Here is a 26,649-nt window from a genome sequence, read left to right on the forward strand (position 1 = left end):
ATGTAGCAAGCCCACAATTACTCAAGTATTAAGGGAATGCCTGGATCATATACATGGAAAGCTTTAGTGTCTCATTTTTTTCTGTCACCTCTTATAACAAAATTTACTTTCATTTAGGAAAAAAAAAAGCTTGCTGTACAGACATTTGGTGGGACGCTGGTTGCAATGGTTAATATAGATTTGTCTAACTTCATAGCTGCAGACAGGGGTTAAAATTACATTTTTTTCTAATTGTTTCTTCTCGTGTAGGAGCATTTCATTTTCATCCACAGTGCCGGTTTTTTTCATCAGCTTTGGTACTTTCATTTAGAAATACATATAAAGAGAATAGAAACTTTAGCTGTTACATAGGAACTTGATTCTAAAATGTTCATCAGTTGCCTCATTTAATAATTTTCATACTGCTATGCCTCACCAGTAATTTCCAAAAGAAATCAGATGCAAAGAAACAGAAAAAAAACCCCAACAATAAAAACACCCATGCTGTAAAAGCATGTCTTCCTTACATCTCCAGCTCACCTACTTTTTAGCCTCCAAATCTCACTGTTTGTTCTGTAATGGTATCTGTTCTGCTCTGCTTTGAAGGAGAGACTTGTCTCTTTCCAAAACACAAGCTGGTCCTAACATAAATAACACACCTAAGTGTCCCTGTGGCAAAAGTTTTTATAACATGCAGTCAGACTAGCTGAATAAAATAAATCAAGTTCTACCTGAAATTTGAGTTGACTTCCACTTGCTAACAGCCATTTAACATAAATAGGTAATCAGTAATCAGCAGTACCTACAATGGGTCTGTGAAATCGGGAACTTTACATATTTCACCTGAATCACCTGCCTGGTTCAAGTAAGCCAACCAAGCAGCACTCTGGGGACTCAGTGCAGCTGAAGAGCAGATGGTAGGGGACAGATCTGGCACAGCAGACTGTGACAAAGGCACAGGTAAGATAGTCATAAAGTCAACTTCATATTCTTCATGCAAGCTCACACTGAGGTGGAGGTAAATTTGTTTGGTTACCACGCACTATGACAGGTATGCACTAAGGCATGTCTGTATTGGCAGTCCAATCTGCCATAGAGCTCCCACTAGGTCCAGTGAAAGCAGGGGCATGTCCTTAAATAAAACCTTCACCATGGTCATCTCTCAGAGGTGTATCTTATTTTTCACACTTGACCCCTTTAATATTCACTATAATAGAAAGTGTTATCCCACCAGGTGGGTTTTGAACAGCGAGTCAAGAGCCACAGCAGAACTCTCGGACATGCTGTGATGGTGATGAAAGACATGCCCCTCTCCCTTGCCATTGTCTCTGATGGGCAATATGATCTGTCTTAAGGTGAGAACACCAGGTGGGAATGAAAGGAGGAATGATTTGGATGCTCACATAATCAATCCATTCCAGATTTGGGGGAGTTGTAGTGATTACTATTGACTTTGGTATGTATCAGCCTGCAAAATCTATAAAATGCTCCTGCAGACTGGGCCCGCTGAGTAAATTGGTATCCTGAGGTTGCAGGCAGCTATGTGGTGAATCCCCAGCCCCACAGGGACACCTGAAGGGTATGTCCAGACCTAAGACAGGGAACACTCACTTTTGGGTGGGTGAGTAAAGGTGCTAAGATCTGGTAAAACACAACGACAAAATCCTGAAGTAGCTACATAGGTGCATAGTAATTCTGAATTCTGCAAGGCCAAAGACTGTAAACCTGTTCATTTGTAGCCAAACCTGCTTATATTATAATCTTTTATACCTGTTTATATTATATACTGCAATGATAACATTTAAATGCTGTATTAGCAACAAATCTAATAATAATAATCTACATAATCAGTGTCATATTTCTTGTGCCTGACCAAGAGTCTTCACTCTATCACTCTGCTACACATAAGAAGGTCATAGCCATTAACAGGAGGATTACTCCTTTAGGAATTATATTGACCAAATACAGACATTCAAAGCTAAAAAAAAAACCAAAAAAAAAACCCAACAAAAACCCCAAAACAAACAAACAAAAAAAAACACCAAAAAAAACCACAAAAAACAAACCTAAAAAAATTTTAAATTTACAAATTTGAGTTTAAAATTAAAAACTAGAAAGTGGCATGGTCATTGTATTGCTGCTAGGAAAACATCTGACTGCTGTCAGGTATTTTTTTTCTTACAAGATGGATCAGGGAATCCTCTGTGATCCATATAGGAGTCTCATTGTGATACATATTTTTGTTGAAGAAAATAAATTTGAGTTAGATAGTATTGCTATTAAGAGGTATTGATGAAGTTATAACACCTGAGAATACACAATATGTGCTCCTTACATGTTGGAAGAGGTTGTATATGCCTGTGATATTTTTTAAAATTTTTGCATATTATTTGTGATTTACCAGCAGCATGTTGTGATCTGACAGCCCACCGATTCTGGAGTCAGTGGACTGTGACAGAATTTGAATCTCCTAATCAGAACATTGTGATTATCACACATGGTCTTTAGGCTTCATCTTTTGGCTTCATTGTCCACTGAAGTGCCACAGTGAAAGTCACCAAGGCATACATTCTCTGAACATCAAGTAAAGGAAACAGAAGAGGTAGGAAGAATGTGGAGTTTCATTATTAGAGAAAATGCTGTAGATGAAGAAGTCTTCGTCCCTGTCCACACACAGACACAACTAAAAATTAGGCCTGATATTCGAAGCTGGTTCAGTGCCATTTTATATATTAATATTTTTCAATAATAAATTTAATTCTAAATAAAAATAGGCCAAAACACCAGTTCTTCCTATTTTGGAGAATATCTTATCTGTATTTCTTATCTTGTTAATCTGTTTCACTTCATATATGCTGTCAAAAGCAGTTTATATGTTTAACTTATGTGAATTTAATGAATGTTAGAATTATTCAGCACTTTCTTACACTCTTGGGCAAGTGAACATTATTAGTCAATTCTGAGAATTAAGCAAACAAGATTAATACCTTTCTGTAACTGAAAGTTTAATTGGATAACCAAGTTGTGAATTCCAGACAGCTTGTCCTGCATGAATGATAAAAAAGGAATTAAAACAGATGAAGTAGGAAATCATACTGTATGGATTTGGGATTTTTTTCCCCTAGAAGAGAATGTCCTGTTCTTCCAATGTTGAGAGGATATGGAAATATAATTCCTTGATTTTCTATCTAGTAGTAGTTTTCACAGTATTCTATTATAGTTTGTCAGTATGGTTATCATGACTTTCATAGTCATGAATTAGGTGTTAAGCTAAAATCCAATAGAATTACACGGATATAAGTCTGTAAGTAAAAGGAAAATTAGGCCCATCAATTCTTAGCATTAACTCAAGAACCCATTGAATTATAGAATTTGGAAAGTTTGTAATTACGTTCTAAGTGGGATATTTACTGATAAATTATTATCTAAGTGTCATGTGTGTGTGACATTTTACTGACATCTGAATGCTAGTTCTTTTACAGGGGCCTCTTACAGTCAAGAGGAATATCACTGACACAGAAATGGTGATTTATTTTTCCCTCAGGGGTCTCTGGGCCTCTGTAGTTGCTGGGGGAAAAAAAAAATCTATTTGTACAGGCTTTGAGGAGGTACTTCAATTTACTGGCTTAGGAACATATTTTTAAAACATGAACTCAAATTTATGTTCCTATAAAAATCTTCCCTCTTTTAATAATTCTTCTCGTTTTCATTTGCTGCTTTCCTCTATAACATGATTTTCCTGGTGTGAAATGGCAAATTCTGAGAACTTTAACTGAAACAAATATGGAACAACAGATAATACAGGTATTTTTCATTCCCTATGATGGATGGTGTTTTCTTTTTATATAAATGGTATACATTCCTTTTTGACTAAAGGTTGAGAACATTGTTTTGTAAACATAGGAATGCACATGACCTGTACCTATTAACTAATTATTTCAGATTTTTCCATGAATCGTAATGGAGGAGGAAAGAAAAATCCTTTAAAATGTCAGATTGTATGTTTAGTTTACTTTGGTAGTAATATGGGTGTTTTGTTGCTAGGACACCAAATTGACTTTTTAAAAATCTTATTCCTGGTCAGTAATCCTGTGCAAATACTGTTTTCTTTTGTATTTTTGTTTGTTTGGGTTTTTGGCTTATCCTGTCTTTGCTGGAAAATTCAGGCAAGGAAAGAATGTATACTAAAGGAACCATATTCAAAAGATCAGGAAAGCTGAGATCTAAGTTAATTCCGAAAGACTTTGAGTTTTGCATTTAGTAAAGCAGCATGATTCCAAATGCAGAATAAGGAATCCGTTCCCATTGCAGCTGGTACACGTTCCAGGGAAGCCTTTTTCCTTCCTTTGTGTGTGAGCCTGTGCCATCCATCGCACCATCACAAACGGAACCCACCTCAGGGGGAACTGAAAGAAAAAGCACAATAGGACCACGTGATACAAAGTGCTATTAGCCTTTCAAGGCACACATTAAGTAGACTATTAAATTATCTTAGAATATTGCTCTGTATTTGCTGAGGTATAGAAATTGTATGAGCACTTAATTGCCACGTGCCATATTCCCCATTGTGTTTTTAACACACTTCTTCCAGCCCGTCTGGCACGACGAGTGCATGGTAAGTAATTTTAACAGGGGGGGCTACACATCCTTTGTTGTCATCCTTACACAGTCTGCGGCACACGCTCGGGAAGCTTGCTGTATTGCCAAACCTTAGATCGAGCTGTAGAATCCCTGCAATTGTGTGAGCCGCGCGCCGGAGCAGGACAGCGCCTGGAAAACCAGAACTGTCAGAATTAGCCTTCTGGCCAGAGACACGGGATTGGCGGGGCGGCAGAACTAAGGTGCTGCCCATTCAGAGCCCCGTGTCGCAGTCCAGCGAGCGCCGGCCGCCTTGGCACCGCTGCTCTTTTGTAGGCAGCGGGAGCCCCCGCCTCTGCCCGCAGGGCGCGGGGGTGTGGATGGGGGTGTGGAGAAGGGTGTGCCCACCGGTGCTGTCCGCGCCCGCTGCCCCCGGTGCCACCGCCGCCCTGCAGGGGTCAAACGCGCTCCTCCGTTGGGACTCGGTGGCAGCCGGGCGGGCGGGGGTCACCGGCGGGCAGAGGTGCCGGAGCGGCCAGGCTCGGGAAGGAGGGGCCGCCGGCGGCAGGAGGAGGAGCGGGCGGCCACACGTCACTTTCCCCGGCCGCGTGTTTACGTGGAGCTGAAGATGGCGGCGCCGGTGGCCCCGCCACGGCAGCTGTCGTCGCTGTGAGGCGGGACGGGACAGGACCGGACCGGACAGCGAGCGTGTGCGCCCCGGCTGAGGGGAGGGCGCGGGACGAGCCCCTCCTCCTGCTGCCAGTAACACCCTGCTCTCCCGCACAGACGCCATGGAGGACGAGGAGCGGCTGAAGAAGCTGGAAGCTGGGAAAGCCAAGGTAGGAGGAGGAGGCGGTGGCGTGGCGGGGAGGCAGAGGGGTGAGGGCGGGCGAGGTTGTCAGCGGGGCTGAGCCGCGCCGCGCCGTGCGGCGGCGGAGCGGGGCTGCGGCAGGGGCTTGGCGCGAGGCCCCGCCGCGAACAAAGCCGCGGGCGGAGGAGGCGCTTTGTGCCGCCCGCCCCGCGCTCCCCCGCCCGCCGCGGGGCCGGGCTGCGCTCCTGGCCGGGCGGTGGGTGCCAGTGCCCGGCGACACCGGCCCCCGACACCTGGCATGCCACAGGTGCCAGTCACGGGGCCGGACGGTGACAGCCCGGACAGCGCCCGCTGCGGTGCCGGACGGAGGATGAATCAAGGAGGAAGAGAAGGAGCCTTAACCTCATTACCCTTCGCAGCCGAGGCGCGAATCCCGTTTACCTCATAAGCCTGGGAAACCCTATGAACCTTTAAGGAAGTTTATGAAACCGACAGCTGTTCTCAGTGTAGACCTAATGCCGTGAGAGAGCCTTAGGAGGCAGGGGATTAGCGGTGCCTCCAGTGGTGCGGCGCGGTGCCCGTGCCGGCGGGCGGGGAATGCCGTGACTCACCCGCGGGACCCTGCCGTGTGCGCCGGCACCCCCGGTGCCCGCGGAGCTGCGCGCAGCCGTCACCGCCTCGGGGCTGTCAGGCTGCTCAGACGCTGCTCTGCGGGCTAACCCTAGGGTTAGTCGGGGAGCTTATCATTTTACTCTAAGCGTGGTTCAGTACGCACCGGCTGCACAGCATTTTGCCTTCTGGGCAGCAGACTTGACTACGCTTCAGGAGGACCTCTTTTTAACTTCAAAGAAAGCTTTGGTGTGGTCAACGAGATAAGCTAATTAATGGTATTCTAGATAAAATTAGTGTTTTTGACGTTAGATATCATTTATTTCCTTCCTGTAGTCATAGCTAAATGATAAGAGTTCAGAAGTTGATCAGTCATTCATGCTAAAGATATGCATGTAAGTCGGAAGGAGCCAATAGTACAGGCAAAACGAAGACAAGCTAAAGATGAAATTATGAAACATAATTTTCACGTCTTATTTATGCGGACTATAGAAAAGATGTAGTTCATCTGCAAAGTATTGAATAGGTATTTTGCTGTACTAGTAAAAAAAACTTAGTGTGTTTCTGTTTGGGTTCAGAATGTCTGTTGGGAAAATCTCCTAGATGAGGTTGTATGCTTATATAGGAAAACCTGTTCCTTAAATGCTTAGTGCAAGGGTGGTGTTGCACAATATTATATAATACTCATAAAAGGCACTGGGGCAAATTAGATCCTGGTGGCAGTACATTCTCTCACAGACTGGCTAATTCTTTTGCAGAAAATTAGAAAGTAGTTCATAAAGAAAATGGTTGAAGTAGATTTGCCAGTATTATAAAGCACAATGAAGAATTTAGATTTTTTTTCTGCCCATTTTGGACTGGGGTTAACACAGAAAAATTAATGAAAATTAATGAACATTACTGAAATTTGAACCAAAAGACAGGACTCTAGCAGGAATTCTGTGCCTTCCTTCAAACTTTGAGAAAAGACATGTACAGTTTACTAATTTATTCTGTATTTTAAGAGTACCATCATAACTTTCACTATTGTTCTAGTCTTTTCTGTCTAAAATCTAATGCTGTTCTTCTAAGTTTTTGCCTGAAGACTTTAGTGCTCTATGCTTTTAAATGTCCCCTGTGATTTAAGTCATTATCACTCTTTAAAGCTGTACATGGTTTATGTGAAAAGGGACTATAAAAGCAGTGAGATTTTTTAATTTGTGCTCTGTGTTGCATTTACCCCCTTTTTGCGTGTGAACGTAAAGATGTCCTGTGTAGTGGAGATTAGGTTACGATCTTACTCTGACAAATGTCACTGATAAAAGCAGAAAAGAAGAAATTTTGTTAGTAGAGAATGGAAGCAGGAGTTGCTCCTGCAGCTGCTTTTCTCGTTTTCAAGCACATTCACAGTAGGGTAATAAGTGCATCTCCTAAAATTGCTTGGCTTCAGTGGATATTTTCTGCAAACCACAGCAACAAGTATCCAGAAAACCTTTGAGCTTTATCACCTGAGAGTTATTTAAATTAAGTAACTGAGAAAATATGTTTAGGTATATATTGTTATTGTGCCAAAAAGTACAGGTATTGCTATACTGCGGACACCTTAAATCATGCACCTGAAATTACAAACTTTAAATAAGATGTTCCATAAACTGCAGGATGAATGTAGGTAATTGTGAATCTGGTAAAAGAGCCTAGTAGTTGCCATGAAGTTGGCTGGTGCGTTGCTAACAGTGGAGTTACTATTCACAATTGAGACCTGGATTCTGGTTTCATTTGGTTTTTTTACCTTGTAAAGTCAGCACTGCTAAATCTCAATGTCTGCATATTAAACCATATGAACTTGCTTGTAAAGCAACCATTTGGTTGTTTTCTAATATCAAGTAGGCAAATGTGGCATTTGGTTTTGTGTGGATTTATCTACAACGGAACTTCTTCTTGATGACTTCTGAGACACTGTCCCCCTCACAGATCTTTTACAGAGAAGTGTATTAAAAGTGGATTTTCTGCAAATTAATTTTCTTCTGAGTCCTCCTTTATTGTTACTGGAAATGAGAAGCTCTGTTGTGAATCTTACTTTGATTGAATGGGTCAAATAGAATAGGTTTCAGTGTGAACACACAGCCTTTACCAGTACATAATTTGAAAATTGGAATAAAAACTCTTGATGGAGGCTCACCAATATTCATGTGTACCTGCTGATCATCAGAGACTACACCCAAGTCTGCATTATGAAGCAGTTTGCACCATATGTTGTTGTTCTGTCTGTTAAAAGTCTGCAAGGGAAAGGGAGACACCAAGTTAAATCCAGTAAATTACATGCTCCTTTTTCCAGACCTTTAGTCATTCATTTTCTTTTGCTGTGAGTAAATCTGCTGAATATTAACCCAGCCTCTATAAATGTCTGTCTCCCTTCCATTGAAGATGATCTCTCAGTTCCTCTGTAGAGTTCCCTTCTCCCCCAAACAGGCTGTTTGTTTATCTTATCTCATGATGTCATTATGGAAGCAAGAAGAGTGTGTGTTAGAAAGGCCAGTTAAGGCAAACAGTGTTGACTGTGATGGAAAGGGGACGGGAGAAGATCTGTGCCAGCAACAGAAATATAGATGCATGCTGTAAGGTTGATCAGTGCTCTAAAACACAGTGACATTAGAAACGCATCAGATGTGTTTTGTGCCTTGCTGAGGATATTTGGAATATTTTTGGTGGCCTGAGATAGTGAATGTGCATCTGGTCTTAAAAAAGGACTGCAGAGCATGATGTTTGGAGATCTTGACATGGCATACTACGTGTGGATTCCTGTGTGCATCAGTTTGCTTGGAAAGCTCATATAACATTAAAAAGGGTACTGTTTATGGTAGTTGGGTTGGGTATTTTGATTTCATGTATGTATTTAGCAGCTTAGTAACTGGCTTTTCCTATTATGGTGTGGGGCTGTCTTGATCAACTTTCAGAACTACAGAGAGTAGTTTGCTAGCTTCAGAATAAAACCACAGATTGGATGCCCTTGTCAGAAAGTGGTTAAGCTTTTGAAATTTATAAAAATTTCAGAATTTTTTTGAAATGCACATGGATGCACATGAAAGGCACAGCTATTATAATTGGCAAAACTGAGATGAAGCTATCAATAGCAAGTTTTATGGAATGATCCATTTTGCAGTACTGAAATTTAGTTGGCAAAGTATTTAAATACGTGTTTAAATTTCTAGTGAGCAAAGGGCACTCCTTAGCTGTATGCTTGTTTTTCCTATGGGAGGAGTGAACAGAGGAAAGATACTAATACACTTTGTAAGTTCTCTTGGGTTGGTCTAGGATTTCAGGTCTAATGTTAGATAATTTAGTGTTTTGTTTTTCAAAGCTTTTATGAATGTTTGAAATACATTGTTTCAGTGTTCTAAGAAGCTGTGTAATTGTTGGAGAACCTGAAGAAATTAGTGAGTTGGTTTAGTTTAAACACTTGAGAACAGAGGCTGATACTGCTTTTGATCTATACGAGAAAATCACTGAGTAGATGGAACAGCGATGTCGGCTGGGGAAGTTCTAATGGCTCTCAGTGGACAAGTATTACAGGTTGTATAACTAATTTGGCAAGTTATCTTCACAAATTGAATAGTCAAAAGAAATAATTGCATATTTTGTCATCTGGTCATGCATGTAAATATTTCAGATGGCTGAAGATGAAAATGATATGTATTATTAAAATAGCATTGTCTAAGAGTCTGGGAATGTTTGTTTGCATTGCTATGTCTTTCTTTTTTGAGGGGACAGAAATCCTCACTCATCTCTAGTCTCTTTGGACTGAGTAGTTTCAGAAGTCTCCAGAAAAGGTGTTGATACGTTGAGGTTTTTTTGAAATAAAACACTCAAGAAAACATGGAATAGTTATGTGACTCAGTGATTAAAGTTCTAATTTAAATTCCCCAGAAGAACTCAAAGTATAGATTGAGTGTAAAACACAGTCTTTTTAAACTCCCTGTAATTTACCTGAAGAGGAAAAAAAGCAGTTATCTCAGTAGTTATTAAAGAGTTTTTCATCACTGAAGTCAAAGATCACAGAATATTCTGGGTTGTAAGAGACCTACAAAGATCATCAAGTTCAACTCTTAAGTGATTTAAGACAGTTACATATGGGGATTGAACCCACAACTTTGGTGCTGTCAGCACCATGCTCTAACCAATGGAGCTAATTTAAGGGTCAGTCAAATTAAATAGATTTAAAACTTACATGTCATTAAATAGCTGGGCTATTAACACATCATCTTTTGCTTTCAAGTGTAGACTGTTCAATTGTTTATCCTGTCTGCCTCAAATAACTTAAGCAAAAATAAACAGAATTATGGAAGGAAGAATTTACTTTTCAGTCTGCATTTTCCTACTCTGCTTTTCTCTTAAAAGAAGTCATGTTTGCCATATCACAAAGTGCTGATTTCATCATAAAGCTCTAGTCATTGTGGTCACTCTTCATAAATTATGGACAGAAGAAGCTTTTTGAGTTAAAAGTTCACAGCATGGCAGTGGTGCTTTGTCTATATCTGAAGATGCTGGTGTGTATTAATGGACAAGACAGGAAGGAACTGGATTTTTGGCTTGAGAGTGCAGTGAAACTGAAAAAATACTATAATTTACAATTTATTTTAAGGAACTCTTTTTCTTGCACATGAAGATCCCCAGAAATCTGTATCAAATCTGTATTTAGTTTCTAGGCAGTCTTTTGTTGTGCTGCAAAGCTGGTTTTTTCCTAGGTCCTTCTGAACTTGTGGGGTTTGACTTCTTTTCATTTACAAGCTTCAATCTGCTCACTCCAGTCTGCATCTCGGTCAATTTTAAATGCAAATAATAGAAGGTATGTGGAATTCTATATGTATATGTTGATTATAAACGTGAGATTATATCTCTGATTTTCTCTGCAACACAGAGAAGATCACAGATACAAAGACTGAGCATTGCCCTGGAGAGAGCACATGTGGTTTTAAAACTTTTTTGAGTAAAAGAAGATAGGACAGAAATTGAGTAGAGGTGAGAAAAAAGCAAAGTGAGGGGTGTTCAGCTTGTTGTGCATGCATTTATTTTTGTTCAAAACAGTGGATATCTATGTTGTATTGTAGGAAAAAAGATTTTATATAAATTTGAGATATAAATATATTCAGTCTAGATTTTTGCTACTGTGGTGGTACATAAGCTTGGGTGAGAGATCAAATGGAAATCTGTGATACCATTTTCAAGACACATTTTATGCCTAATAGCAGAAAAATTGGTATGACTGGTTAAATTTTTCTTTTGAGGATAATAGCTCATTACAGTTCATTACAGCTCATTACAGTTTACTCAGTGTTCTTTTTTTTTTTTTTTTTGCTTTGAAAAAATAAAAAGAAATTGTATTTTTTTTCTCACATGTTCACATTTTTTATTGACTCTATTGGGTATTTGTTAAAAAAAAAAAAGGTACTTCAACTGAAATCTGGGATTTCAACTCTCTTTCAAATTGAAACTACTGGAAGTATTCCTGTTTCCTGAGTGTGGGGTTTTTTTCATGTTGTTGTTTTGATACCTATTTCCCTCATTCCAGAGATCTGTCCTTGCTTTTGATACAGGGCTTGATTATTGGTTTTAGATGTTATTATCAATGTACTCTTTTATTCAAGTCTTTAAAGTAGCTCTCTACTTTCCAATGGTGGTGCAAGGTAGAACGAGCTGTAATTTATACTTGTTTTCTTCTGTGAATGCAGGGAAGTACCACTTCAAAATAATCTTTATTCTTTTGCCAGTTTAGAGAGAATTGTTCTTTAAACCAAAATCCTAGTGAATTTCACAAAAATAGAGAAAGTCATGTTTAAAATGTTTAAAATGTTTTTGTTCCTTGTGTAAGGAGAAGGAATTACAGAAAAGAAAGCAGAGAGTTGCTCTTTGCCTACTTTCAAGACTTTGTTTTAGCGTGAGTCTCGCCTTCATTTCTGTGGTCTTCTTTCTAACTACTTATTTTCTTAGTATGTGTGTTGCAATAGCAAAACAGAGATGACTGCAAAATTTGTTTCCCAATTATAACTAGAATCTAGAAAAGTTTGTTTGTTGGTGCTTACTTGGAAATGAGCTTGATCACCACCACAAATTCATTCTAAAGAACTTTCAGTAAAGTGTATCTGATACTCCAAGGTAATTGGACTTTTTGGCATATGTAGGTGTTGCCAGAAAATTCTGTGTTTTTTCCTGACAGGGAATAACCAAACAATTCGGTGCTTTTAAATACTGATGTACAAAGGTATTAACAGTAGAATAATGCATGGTTACTCTAGCATTTTAGAGTTTGGAATAGTGAAAAATCTGATGAAACTTAGGACAAAAGAAAATAAGGTTGCTGAAGTACGTCCAAATTTGTTTAACTACCGTATATTGCAACATAAGATTATATACTAGTAGTACAATTGTTGGAAATCCTAATTTAGGGTCTGAAAGCTTTGTCTTAAATATTTGCCACACAGAGAGAGATTTCAAGGTATTTCTGTGTATTTGCTTCAAAATGATTTTGTTACTGATACATGCTAGCGTGTTACTTTGAATTTGAAATGATAAATGTACCACAGTTCAACAAAACACAATTGATAATTGCAGTCTTTTAACTGCTATGCTGAAACATAAATAGTTCTTGAAATTTATGTTGAGGAGGCCCTTGTCTGTTGACTGCAAAGAATTGGTAGACCCTATTGTGTTGATGGTTCTGGTGTTCCTGTTTATTGAAGGAAACCTTAATCTTAATTTTCCTGTGATTTCTTGAGATGCCAACATTTTATAACTACCTTTCCTACAACCAGTGCAGAAAAGACTGAACAATTAATAAAAATGTTCAAATTTCTTAGAATTTTTAGTTTCTTGGAAGTATAGAATGAGTTCTCCTCCTTCTCTCCTCTTCTAAAAAGGAGCCCCAGCAGGCTTCCAGATGGAACAAATTCAACAGCTGTCAGCTGGGCAAAGGAATATGAGACTCTAGACACCAAACACTAAATTGAAGGTAGTGAGGGAGTGATCAAATCCTAGTTGTAACAACTGAATTGTAACATCATGGCAAAAAGAAAAAGAGGTGGTCTATTGGACTGTGCTTCTAAATCTCAAAACATAAAGAAATTTTAAAATTCTTGACAATGTGACATAATAATGGTAAAGAGAATATATACCATTTTTGTTATATTTTTAGAGGAAAGCCTAGATTTGATAAAAACTGTGCTGCCGAGGCAAAATTACAGGATATCTCTAAAACTACAATAGCAAGCAAGACCCAAGAAGATTGGTGGAGTTAAAGAGATGGAGTAGATGGGATTGTTCTGGCCCTGAACATGTTTCTGTGCAAATATTGATAAAACAGGTGTTCCAGAGAATAAGCAGAGTAAGTTACATAACATTTTATTCAAATCTGAGTTCAATGGTAGGCTGTGATTTGATAGAAGAGGTTATCTCTTAATCCTGGCTTTGTTTGCTGACCTTTTTACTTGTCATTAAACTCTTCTCTGTGAAGAAACCTCCAGTATCCAACCACAAAATAGGGGGAAAATAGTAAAGTATTTATAAATCCATTTAGATTGTCTAAAGGAGGTAACCTGTTTAGCATAAAACCTATATATTTGCATTGAGAATATATATTTTCAATTAAAAGGTGTATAGGAGAAATGTCTTACTATAACAGGTAATGCTCAAGGACAATGATAAGAAAACCCTGTCTGAGTCTGTTCAGTTGTATGCTCTGTTAGCTAACCTAATTTGCTTTGTTAAAAGAAATAAAGGATGTCCTGATACAAGACTCCTTGAAGATGGATGTGTTAGATTTTCTTCATTATTTGGAATATATTCTAGGACTTCAATTTAGCTTTCTTAAAAAAAAAAAAAAAACACCAAAAAACCCCCAAACCAAAACAAAAAAAAAAAAAAACCAAAACAAAAAAAAAAAAACCCCAAGACTCCACACACAAGTGCAGCTTCCAGTTTCGTGAGCAATATCAATGTCTTTGTGAGTTTACTTTTCTCATAATTCAGCAGCGTGTAAAAAGTGATAAAAGCCTGTCAAAATAGTACAAGCCTGTCAAGCCTTGCACACCGAGCATGAAATTTCTTGCAGTTGCTTCTTCCCTTATGTCTGCCCAGCTCCTTGCAGAGAGCTGTCTCTCTCTCACAAGCTGCAGTTTGTGGGCTTTATTCTCACTCTGTCCATTCAGTGCCAGACGTGCCACATGGTGGGAATGAATGTAAAAGTGATATAAACTAGGTGGGAAAATGGTGAAGCACAATGAGTTTGACTTGTTCTAAAATATTTGGAATTTACTAAAAGAATCAAAACCATAAACATTTCTTAAAATGAAAATGTAAGTTTTGTTCAGTTTCTACATGGAGTTGAAGCACAGAGGTGGCCAAAATGCATATGAATAATTGCTTAAAAATGTACTGAAATTCTCCAGAATTTCTGCTTTTGACAACTGAACACAATGTTTCTGAAAAGATTGCATTGACAACTGGATAGAAGTCATCATATCACTTGTTTTTATTAACAAGGCTATCAGTTCCTGCTTAGCATGAACTGAATTTAAACAATTGATCTGTATCTGAAAAGCTGATTGTCTTGTTGACAAAGATGTAACCTCTCAGATTCTGTGCCAGTTGGCCCTTGTCAAGTTGAAAAAATTTATAATCTTGTGTTGGTTATTAATAAAGCCTTATTTAGATATAGTCTGTTCATTCTAAAGGTGCCTCTTTCTTTCAGACTTCTTGGTTAATAAGAAATTAGATGCAAACACAACTCTTGAGGTCTTGCTGTGCCTTTACATCTTTTCTCTACCTGTTGGGTTTTATCTCTCTCAATTTTTGATTTTTAAATATCTCTGCCACAGCTACATAAGTGCAACTAAATTGTTTCCTCTTAGGATGAAAAAGTTAAATTTACATGAATCAGGATAATGTAAACAGTGGATAGAGACTTAAAGTAAATCAATAGTTTTTGCTTTTTCCATCATCCAAAAATACTTTTGGCAGCCCTTCTCAGCCAATATCTAACAAACTCTTCTTCCTCATTTAGTATAATGACTAAATGTTACCATGCAGGAGGAAAGAAAAATATGCATTGTTGGGCAGTGCGGGACTTCTGCTGATCAGGAAAAACATGCAGTGGGCTGCAGCCCCTTTCTTGAAGCATCAGCATAAATGACAAATGCTTTTGTCATTCAAGTTTTTTTGCATTAGCTACCTAGAGAAGTCTGGGCAAAGCCCCTTCTGATACAGATTCTCTCCATGCAGTTATTTATGTGTTGCAGTATTGTTGCATCTTTAAAGCCCTGTGCTCTAGAAATGGTAGTTTTTTAAAGTTACCTGATTAGAATTTGCAGCTGAATAATTGCAGTGTTGTGGAAGGAGGAACTATGGGAGCTGGAATGGAGTATTGATTAGGATCCTACAGGATGTAGTAGTTGCCTGACTACAATTTTCTGTAGATGTGTCAAGATTTTTGTTGTGGGATTCTCATCAGTATTCATGATTTTTGAGAAACAATTGATTATCCCCAGCCTTGGCCCCCTGGAAGCTGCATTGATGCTTGATAATACTCTGTAACCACGGCTGCAATTATCCTGCAGTTATCAGTAAGACTGTATGTACTCATTAGGGAGTCTCAAAAGATTGGCAAAGACTGCTCTTTAAATGAAACAGACTTCTCTGAATGAATTATCAACATTCAGGTCCTTGGGGATCTGCACAGCTGTTGGTAGAAGACTCCTTTTAGGTAACTAGGGCTGATCCGACAGAACTTGCTGAAAGTGTTAAAAATTTTTGACACTGTGTGACATCATCTTATAAGCAAACTAAAGACTTGATTAAGGTACAATCATCATTTCATGTTAGAAATTAATAGAAAATTTGACTTATTGTTATTTGTTTTAATGGCTTACTCTCAAAGTAGGTGGTCATTCAGTCTTCCACAAAGCCTGTGTCACTCAGTATTTACATTATTTATTAGCTGTGGAAAGAATGTGTGTTTGTATGTACACAGTACTAAACTGAAGTGGGTGGCAAACTTGGTGAAGAGGCTTAGACTTAAATAATCTGGTGCAAAAGGATGTGGAAGCAACACTCAAGGCTTTTTTTGCTTCTTTGTGGTAAGGACTGTCCTTGGGCTTTCCAGGTCCCCGAGTTTAATGGCAGAATTGGAAGGCTGATGTATTATCTGCTGTATAGGTCAAACTGGGGACCACTTAAGCAATTTTGATGTAAAAACATTTATGGGACTGAGTACAGTGTCCCATTTATGGGACTGAGTACAGTGCATCCCAGCATCCTGCATAAGCTGGGTGGTATTGTTACAAGGCTGTTTCCTTGCTCATCTTTGAAAGGTCATTGCCTTCAGAGATTTCAAATGAAGCAGGAGGAAAAAAGCAAACATCAGCTCCATATTCAAGGAGGGTGAGAAGGAGTATCAGGATCTGTAGGCAGGTCAGCCTAGCTGTGGTGTCTGGAAGACGATGGAGCAGATCTTCCTAGAACCTGTGTTCAGGCACAGAAAGGCCAAGAGCGTGATTGGAATTTATCAAGGGCAAGCTAATTGTCCTCTGTGATAAATTAAATGTCTCAGTAGATGGGGATAGAATGGTGGATGTTGTTTACCTTGACTTTAGAAAGGTATTTGATGTGATCTCTTAGAGGCTGTTTGTACAAACTGGAGATAGGTGGCTTGGACACGTGGTCTGCAAGGTGGGCAGAAAATTAGCTGGAATGCTGTGCTGAGATTGCTGAAGCAAAGTCCAGCTGGTAGTAAGAGCGTTCTTCAGGGGTACAATTGGGGTATTTTGTAAATTACCTGCCCTGGAGGGAGTGTGCCTTCTGTGTGCTCATGGGTGATACTGCCTTAGGGATAGGTTAATGAATTGACATAGGGCTTCTTATTGGAGACACTTTGACAGTCTGAAAGAGCAGACTGGCAGAAAACTCATGAAGTCTTAACAGCATGAAAGATGGTAGAGGAAAGTTCACACACTTTCCCATTGGCAGAAAGGAGGATTTTTTAATTCTGTTTCTTTACAGGGCTGTAAAAGTAGCCTACAGAATGTTCCACTGATTAAAAGAAAGAGATGATACTGTGTGATCCACTTTGAAGTCAGGAAGGGATCCTGCATTTCTCAGTAGTAGCCAGCAGTGTTATTTTCATATCTTGAAACAGGAGGAGGACCTCCAAAATTGATTCTGCCTACAATCCCAATTTTGGAATATTTTTTGTTCTCACAACTTCTTTAAGCCAGGTTGTGCTTTTCTAATGTGGTCAAGTTGGGTAGGTAATACTCTTGGGTTTTACCTGAAACAAGGTAAGAATAACTTGAGGAACAGAATTATGTTATTTAATAGCATTATAGCTGTTATCTGGATGATAATGGGCTGGTGTGATCAAATACTGATTGAGAAATTAAGGGGTTCTGTTTCACCTCTCTTCTGCTCCTCCCCATGTATATATTTCATTGCAGCATATATTGGGGTGGTGGGAGAATGGAGGAAATAGATAGATCCAAGTTTATTCTTCCCAAGCAACTGCAATAAGATAATCCTTTGTGTTGGGAAAACCACATTCAAATACTTATTCACAGTGCCAGATTAGACACAATATAAAGCTAATTTTAAAAAATACAAATAAATAGGCATATACTCAGTAGTTCAGTACTGTACTCTTTACTAAGGAGCTGAGTTAATCTGTGCAACAAAAGGATTATATAAAAACTGCATTTTTGTGATGTAGTGTGGTAAGATGACTAGCAATTATGATAATTTATGATACTGTTTCACTATTTCTATACTCTCTAAAATAAGTCTGTATTAAGGTGTTACCTTCATTTATTTAGGGTGGGGAAGAACACCTCTTTAACTTGGACCATAATGTCCATATAACTAGTTGTGTGAGGAAAATGGATTTCAAGTGTTTTACTAGAAACCCACTTGAAGTAATGTACAGAATGCTATAAAACAAGTGAAAGTGAATTTATTCTGGGGATTTTTCTTCAGTTGAAAACATATAGATTTTGCTTATAGTTATTCTTACATAAATGCATGTAAGCAAAAACATAAATGAGTCTGGTAATGCTCAAAATCAACTATAGTGTAAGTAATTTGTATTTAGGATACCATTATTAGAAACATGAGAATCATTATTTGTCAAAGCTTTTTATTTTCTCATTTCATAGTTTTAGTGTTAATAGTTCAATCTTTATAAAAATGAAAAATGTCAACCCTAACTTATAAGATGTAAGAATTAATAAGTAGAATGAAGTGTCTTTGTTACATACAAACTTGCAGGTTGCAGATTGACAAGCACTGTGTGGAGTTACTGGCAACTGATGCTTCTGCATACTTTTGTATTTTTAGAGTTGCCTTCTAACTGGCAGCCACAGATGGCCATAGGTTATGATTTTTGTGTGTTTCTGAATTAAATATAACATTTATATGGTACTTTAAATGTCATTGTCTCAATATCTTGTGTTAATTACTCTATATGGGTTTTGATATTAATTGGAAAGTTAAGAGTGTGAGATTTTTAGAACCAATAAGAAGCACATTTGTTCTCATCAAGCAGTCAGTGTTATTTTGTGGTAGTAGAAGTTGTTTAAAGTTTTCCTGAAAAAAATTTCTCCAATTTGACACCTTTATCATGCTTATAATAAAGAATGTTCTGTCACAAAGCGAATAAGTTTTTTCACTGTATTAAAGTCAAAAAACCATAAAGTATTTAGGACTGCTCTTACCTAGAGTTTAAAATGCTTTTAGAGAAACCCTGTGAACTTCTGTTTGAAATACCAGGCTTGTTGTGCTTGTCTATCTATGAAGTTCAGTGTGGTATATAACTTCTTTCCCTTCTCAGATTCCTGTTAAAAATGAGAGCTAAAGTCTGTATTCCAGGATGTGATAAATTGTAGTTACGTGTGTTTAATACAAAGAAAATTATAATTAAGAAGAAAAATTAGCACATAGGAGATACAAAAATAATTTCTCTTTTACCAAAACCAGGCTCGCCTCTTTCCATTTTATTTCAGTTTTTACCAAATTTTTAATTATTACTAAAATTTAGATTGAAACTTAGCCTTGCTTTGGGCTCAAGGAAAAGGTAGACTCACTTTTTCACTACCTTACAGTCTCAGGAATGTTTTCCTGAGGTTATTTTTTGAGGAAGAAGAGCAGCATGGGAAGAAAATTACAGAACAAGGCAGAAATTTGCTGACAACCTGACTGCTTCTAGTATTTAATTACATAGTTTCTTTACCTTTTAGGCTGTACCTGTTCTGTAAGACATTTCTTCTGAACTGAGCATTTTTTAAGATCTAAATATAGTGGAATTAATATGCTTATATGCTTAACCGTGTTACTGTATTGCAGTTGTTTTCTTAAAATAGTACCCTGTAAGAACTCCAAGGGATTAATTAAAGGCGTCTCCAGCTGTTGATTTAACTATATTTAGTCAAACAGCTGATACAACCATATACATATTAAAGAACAGGTGTTAAGCCAGTTGCTTTAAGAAGAAATAAATTGAAGCTACTGCATAAGCAATGCTTAGATTGTTGGTAAATTTATTTTGGTGATACAAACTGATATATGTCTGATACTCTGCTGCTTTCCAGAAATTGAAATTCTGAAGAGATTAATGGTTAATTTGATTAAGTTTTAATGCTTATATTTAGCCTCTAAGTTGCTATTGTGCTGTAAAATAAATGTTTGGGGTTCATTTTTTTCATAAGTCTGACTGAAGTTCACTATCAGTGAAAATCCATTGGGTAGGTAATGGATAAAAATAAAAAATAATAAAAATACTTACTTTTGTATTTCTTGTGGTCTGTGGCATATTCATCTCTATGGTTTATTTAAATATTTAATTGTGAACAGTTCATGAAGTATGATTCTGCAGGTAAGAATGAGAAAAGCTGATCCTATTTGTAACTCACAGGACTTCTCAGGGTCTGTAGAAATCAACTGCTGTAAATGTAAAGCCTAACCCTACAATTTTGTTCAATCAAAGACAATATTGAAAGAAATAGCAGATATAAAATTGCAACCTAGTACATAGTTTTAATGCTTAAGTGCTTTTTGCCTTCTGCTCAGGAGGGCAGTATCTGCCTTTTAATTTAAGAGGATAACTTGTTTCACAAGGCTGAATTCATCAAGAATGGAGTGGTAGAAAAGTACTTAAAATCTTAAACATATTTGTAATTGTACAACCTTACAAAAAATGTCAATGCAGAAACTTGCTAAGGAGTTCACCTTTATGAAATATTGTACTAATTATGGCTTCTGTCTAATGATTTTTCTATCAAGTGTGTTTTGTAGACAATTATTAATCTGTTCCAAAGGCTTTAGGATGTGATACATTTTGCAAGTTCCAGGCATTTTTGATTATTTGTTAGTTGTTTGCTTTTGTTTTACCTGTGTCTTCATCTGATCAGATTTATTGAACACAAGCTTTGTCTTGATTGCTGTGTATGCCTTAAGGCAGTAGAAACACACAGCAATTTACCTTCCATTTGATTGGTGTCATGTATCCTGTGTACCCTACCTAATTTAGTCTAATACATGCCACCAGTGGCTTAATTTTATTAGTTATTCTTAAGTTTTAACATAATATCTGAAAACTTTGAATTTTCACAACTTTCCATTAAGATGAAGGGCTGTCATGTTGTTACACATCAAGACCGTAATAGGTAGGGTTGTACCTCCTTTTGGAGCTCAAAATTTTGTGTATTATTCTGGCTGTCACAGCCTCTACTACTTACTGTTCAGCTATTAAGTGTTACTAAGATATGATCATTTGATAGCTTGACTGAAAACACCGGAGATCAAATTTTCTGTGCACTTCCTAAAGTCTGTCTTTTGCTTGTGTCAGCAAAACATATCACATCCTGTGCTTTCATTCATAGGAAACTCATACTAAAATCATAGTGTAGACTTACATACACCTTTATAACAGCAGCTGTTTCAGTTAATAGAATCTCAACTACATTTACATCTTGTTTAGGGTCCTGCACTTCCTTGACATTACTGTTCTTAAATGGATGCCACAGCTGAAGTTACCCATAGCATTATGTGGATACCAAAACACCCCAGAAAAGTGCCTGAAGATAAATATTGATACTTATTTTTCTAAAGGATGGTAGGATAGCGTGTTCATACAGTCCAGTGAACAGTATTGTAACTGTATGGAAAACAACTAATGCTTTCAGAGTCTAAATCTCATATTAGGATGAGTTTTTAAGAATGAATTAATATATAAAGCCATCTTATGGGTGTAAATTTTCAAAAGACTCTTGTGAGATGTGAGGACGACATGGCAAAGCAGTGAAGTTTTCTAGTTCAAAAATTAGTGGAAAACATCATTTAAGTTATTAAAAACTTGCAGTTTTGCAAAGTAGTAAAACCTTTCTTCCCTCATTGTTTTATAAAAGTTAAAATTATTTGTAACATTTGTATCACTGTTATTAAAATTTATTCTGCAAAACTTTTGCTCTGGCCTGGAATTTACTTACTATGGCAAGTTGGATTATTTTAGAAAAGCTTAGGGAGTAGAGGAAGAAACATTTTTCTTTAACATGTTTGTGAATCCATTTGTTAACATTGTGATAAGTTCTCCTACTTCCCCACCTCCCCTCCAAAAGTTGTTTCAAAACATTTTAGGACATTGAAGACTTGACTTTGTGCCATTTGGGTTTTTTTCAGCCTAGCTGAAGAATATTTCAGGATCCAGTTTTTAATTAAAAGCTGGTGTTAAACAGAAACCTGGTGGAGCAAGAGTGTGTTTCTGTTGGTGCAAAACTCTTTTGCCTTTCTATTGTTACTGAGCCTCTGAAACCTGGCAAAAGTGTCTGATAGACAATGCCTTTTGAGACAGCACCCAACTGGTGATCCTCGTCACTGAATGCCGGGAAAATGAGGCTCAGGTTTATGTCAGCGCCTTTAGCCTGGATGGCCAAAGACCCTAGTGTTTCAGGCTTCAAGTATGGATGACCTGTGGTTTTTTTAGAAAGCAGCACAAAGCTTCTGTTGCCCTCTCATTTTTGTCACTAACAGCTTGTCCCAATCCAGTTATTTCCTCTTGGCTTTGGGGGCATTTGGTACCAATGTGGGTCAGATGATTTTTTCACCCTTAATCTCACCAGAGAGAGGCAGCATTCAGTATGAAAAGAGTAAAATTAAAAAGTACGTAGGATCAGTATATAAATCATTTTGTAGAAGCAGTTTAGTTGATGACCAAAAAATTTGAGCAACTTTTTTAGAAGTTAGTTTGAGGCATTGCTTTTGTTGAAGCAGTCCAGCATTGAAATGTGCTTGGTGTACTTGTGTCAGTCATTGTAACCTGACTTAGAGTGAATTTTCATACGCTTAACTTCCATTCTGTGTCCAGAAAGTAACCCAGCTAAGTAATGAACTTAGCTGGTCCTAGATCTGTTCCTATTTAAACTCTTGGGACGGGGAAGAGCAGACCAGATCAGAACCCCACTAATTCTGAGGCTTTCCAGCTCACAGTGCCATCTGGTGGGGTTCATTCCAGTTCAGCGCCCTTGGTAATTAGCGCTGCCAGCAGTACTCTTAACTTGATAAAGATTGGCTAAAAAGAATTGCCCGAGGTGCTGTTCCTGTCATTATCCTGTGTTGTCCTTCAAGATGCCATAGCTATCTATGGTTTTCTTCGGAGGACTCCAAAGGAATGGCTGTCTCTAAAGCTGAAAGACTCTCAGGCTTTTATTTAGGAAGAAACTAGGATTTCTTCTTTGGAAATTTTCTTATTCTTATTATCATCAACTAATACTCATGAGCCACTTAAGTTTCCATAAGGAGAGACATTGTAAGGTCCTGTTCAAGCTATCTGGGAAAACCCGGCTGTGAGTGCAACATAAAAATCAGTAGATTGAAAATTCTTCATTTCTGGGTGATTATTTCTTGTTCATTCAGCCTAACGTTTCCCATTTAGTAAATTCAGCATCTGTTGAATAAAACAAATAATCTAAAGCTCTGTTTGGCTCAACAGATAAGCAGATTGAAACTTGCAAAGAACATTAATTCTTACAGGTTGGCTTTTCAGCTATGTGACATAATATGTTTAAAGTATTTGCAGGTTGCTTGCTCATTTATCTTCTTTTAGTGGGTTTTTATCTCAGGATTTGAAAAGAGTTGTCATACTCTTCTTTTTTGTTGATTAGCAGAATACAATCAGTTGACTTCACTAGGAAGACATCTTTTTATTCTCTGTGTTGGCAATTTTTCATTCACCTTACTTTCAGTTATCCTTTTCTTGATTTAGACATCAGGAACTCAGAAGAAGCAGGCACTATAAACTTACCTATACTTCAGGAGTTAGTGCTTTGCCAAGACAGCCTTTAGTGCTTAGACTTTCTGTGAATATGACAAAAGTGACAGTGACACTTTCTTCTCTAATACCAGTTAACTGTTCAACATTTCTTCACAGGACAGACTAGCTTTTACAAAACTTGATAGCCTGACAGCAGATGAGTTTTAAACAGCTCAGGTGAGATTTACTGCCTAAATCTCAGTGTTGCTGTCTCCATGACTCACTCGTGGGTGAGAGAGAGATTATGGCAGGTATTTTTCCAGTTGTCCAGGGTAAGGTGGGATGGATAAGCTTAAACCACAGCAAATGTCCAACTTCTAAACCATGCCAAAATTTCAAATTCAGGTTGGCATTTTAGTTGGTTACTATTGGCTTGCAGGACACCCCAGTCAAGAATTCTTGGGAGGTATATGTGCTTGATAAATAATCAAAACAAATCCCACCTCAGGGATCTGCTTTTTGTTCTTTTAGTGTTACTGAAATCTTCTGTAGGAATACTTACTTACCTGTGGTCAAAGGGAGTAGGCACTTGCCCTAGCATTACTAGGGCAGGTGATTCTTAAATTAGTCCTTCACCTTTTATGACAGGTGGCAGTCTGTCTCAGTTTGCATATTTTGGTTTCACTTTAACTCTCAGTAATCTTTCAGAATTTATGCCTTATTATCATTCAGTGATGGGGGATTTAGGAGCATTTTCATTAGAAAAGCCTGAGCCTTTCTGTCACGGGACTGGCTATGATCTGTCATTAGGAGTTTCATGATATATCCAAGTGTTACTATGTACTTGCAGCCAGACTATCTCTGGGTCTGGGATATATCATAGTTACCACTTACACAATAGGGTTTGCCACAATGCATGTTATACATTCAGGTGCAGCTTAAAGTGGATTTTGTAGCATTTGCTCTATATGCAGAATAAATATACCTTTCTGAGGCAAATTTGTGCCTTTTGCGTTGGTGGAAAGTTTCAAGCAACACCTGACAAAAATTCTATTTCACATTTTCTTACCCTCATTATGCTCAGTTGCAGACACTGTTCCTGTGGAAACTTTCAGTCTGCTAAATAGAAAATTTAAAATAGGCTTTCTACACTTAAATAAAGTGTTTGTATTGAAGCACTGAAGCTAGGATTGGTTCGTTAGGCTTATTGGGCTTTTTCTGCTGTATTGTAAGGCAGTCATAACAAATGGTATTATTGTTATCAAATTCTGTTCTACAATACGGGATTGCCTGGGGAGTTTTCAGCCATACTGTAAGTATTTAATCACCAAACTGATGTTTTAGTCATTTACTGTGGTAGGCATTGAGAAGCATTTCAAAGTGTAATGGTTTCTCTTCACTGCTGCCGGAGCATGCTGCTTCCTCTGGGGTAGCTTGCCAGGTTAGCTCTCTGGTCCTCTTCAGCAGAGCTACACACTGCTCCCATCAGTCCCCAGCTGTTACTGCGACGTGGGGTAATTCCATCCCTGGTGCAGGACGTGAGGTTTATTTTTATTAACCCACATACAGTTCTTGTTGGCTTCCAGCACATTGAGGTATCACTGTATGGTTGTTCTTCCTTCTGCTGTATCTGGCTTTCCGCCGTTTGTTGTGATCCGTGAACTTGCTTAAGATGTATTAAATTTTATCATCCAGATTATCTATAAAGAATACTACAGGGCTGTCAGTTTGTCTTTCAGGCATTAATTACTGTTTTTAGATAGAGACCAGAAGATTCAGAAGTCTTTGTCTGCTTACTTTGCATGAGTGATATAAATATGACCTGGTCCAGCACAGAACATTTCTCATTGGACACCAGACTGTTTGAGAACTTCTGATAAAGAATAAGTTCCTGTCTGCAAGGACATGTTAATCTGAATTTTAAGCAGTGTCTGGAACATCTTTTAAAGCTATAGTAGTCGAGAAATGCAAAACCATGATGTGGGTCTCCATTCAAGTTTTTGTAATGTGTAAAAATAAAAAAATGTAATTACTTACTTGTAACAGGTTGTCTGAGATTCCTTTTTGTTGTCAGTGTGTAAGTTTGTGACTCATCCTTTTATACTTCTTTCTTAAATGAATAGAAAAAAAAAAAGATACAGGTGTTTGTACTCGAAAAGCTGTGAGAGATGAGCAGACCCTGCTCTTTCTGTAAGAAGTGCCTGGGTAGCAGTGAATTGGAGATGAGTTTGATTTTAGAAAGTTGGAGTTTGAATCTAATGATGTTTGTATACAGGTACATGAAGTGTGACTGTACAGCTGTACTTGTACAGGATGAGCTATACCTATGAATTTCTTCACAATTAGAAGGGTTTTTTTGACAGTAACTATAGCAAATATGTTTTATATTATTTCCTAACATCCTTTTTGGAAGCACTGAGCACTTTCAATTTCTGTTAACTGTAATACCCCTGAAAATGAGGCTGTCCAGATCTGTTACATTATCTGAGAATGTTAAGGAATAGCAAGCATTCATAAAGCAGCATCCAGTTTTAAAGGGGTTGAATGTTTGTGTTCTAAAAAGTATTTTATGCATGTGAACTAAAAATGTAGGTATTGATGCTTCACAAATGTAGCTTCATTGATTTTCAGGGATGTTTTTAAGTATTGTCTTCTTCTTGTATATAGGCAGTGATTAAACGTTGCAACTTTTGTTCAGACTTTTTCTTAAAGGCTTAAGAGATTAAGTTTCACATTATGTTGGAGCCAAATTTTATTTTACCATGGAGTTTTACTCTAGAAATAGTTCAGTCAGACCATATTTGAAACTAATCAATGGACAGTGTTACCCAGCAATCCAGATTCCTGGCACAAGTGCCAAAGGTCAGAATCTGCTGAAGGTAGCTGAATAAATAAATAATGCTGCTGTTGTAATTATAGCAGTACATTAACTGTCATAACTTACATGATTTACACAAGTAATCCCCTCCACTCTGCAAGTTAGTTCCCTTCTGTCTCAAGAGTAAGTATTTAGTTCCTAACAGCGATTGATTCCTCTCTGCATTTCTGACTTTCTGCCAGTTGGAGCATACTGGCATTTAAAAGTGAAGATAATGTTGTACAAGGGTGTTGGTAATTTTGGTGCTAGTATATTGGTTTAGGATTAATGAGTAGGAAGTTATAATTAGAACTAGATAAATGCATATATCATCTAAATAACTAAGTTTTTCTATTCAATTGTTCTTTTGCTGTGGGAAATGATTTTGAAAAGTATACTCATTGTCAGTCTGCATGCTGCTTTCTTGTAGTCTGGTGATTCTCAGTGTTTTTCTGTTTATAAGAGACAACATCTTGTGACAGAATTTAGTGTTAATATCCATTTCCCATTTTTCAAACTGATGAAAAGCAGAGTAGCTGTTGTAAATGACACTTCTGA

At 37.8% G+C, this 26,649-nt stretch overlaps 1 protein-coding gene across 5 annotated transcripts in view; it reads left to right on the forward strand.

Moving 5' to 3' along the window:
* The first annotated feature begins 5,061 nt into the window (after positions 1–5,061).
* AKAP9 (A-kinase anchoring protein 9) overlaps positions 5,062–26,649 on the forward strand; it is a 106,185-nt gene continuing 84,597 nt past the window's right edge. For 2 of the 5 annotated variants that reach the window (XM_059843028.1, XM_059843037.1), the window contains exon 1: positions 5,062–5,396. In XM_059843028.1, the coding sequence (XP_059699011.1) occupies positions 5,349–5,396 (48 nt within the window). In that variant the 5' untranslated portion in view covers positions 5,062–5,348. The remainder of the gene's footprint in view (positions 5,397–26,649) is intronic. The other 3 variants (XM_059843056.1, XM_059843067.1, XM_059843047.1) reach the window with 2 other exon arrangements.

The sequence above is a fragment of the Haemorhous mexicanus genome, chromosome 1, assembly GCF_027477595.1.
Source record: "Haemorhous mexicanus isolate bHaeMex1 chromosome 1, bHaeMex1.pri, whole genome shotgun sequence".
NCBI lineage: Eukaryota > Metazoa > Chordata > Aves > Passeriformes > Fringillidae > Haemorhous > Haemorhous mexicanus.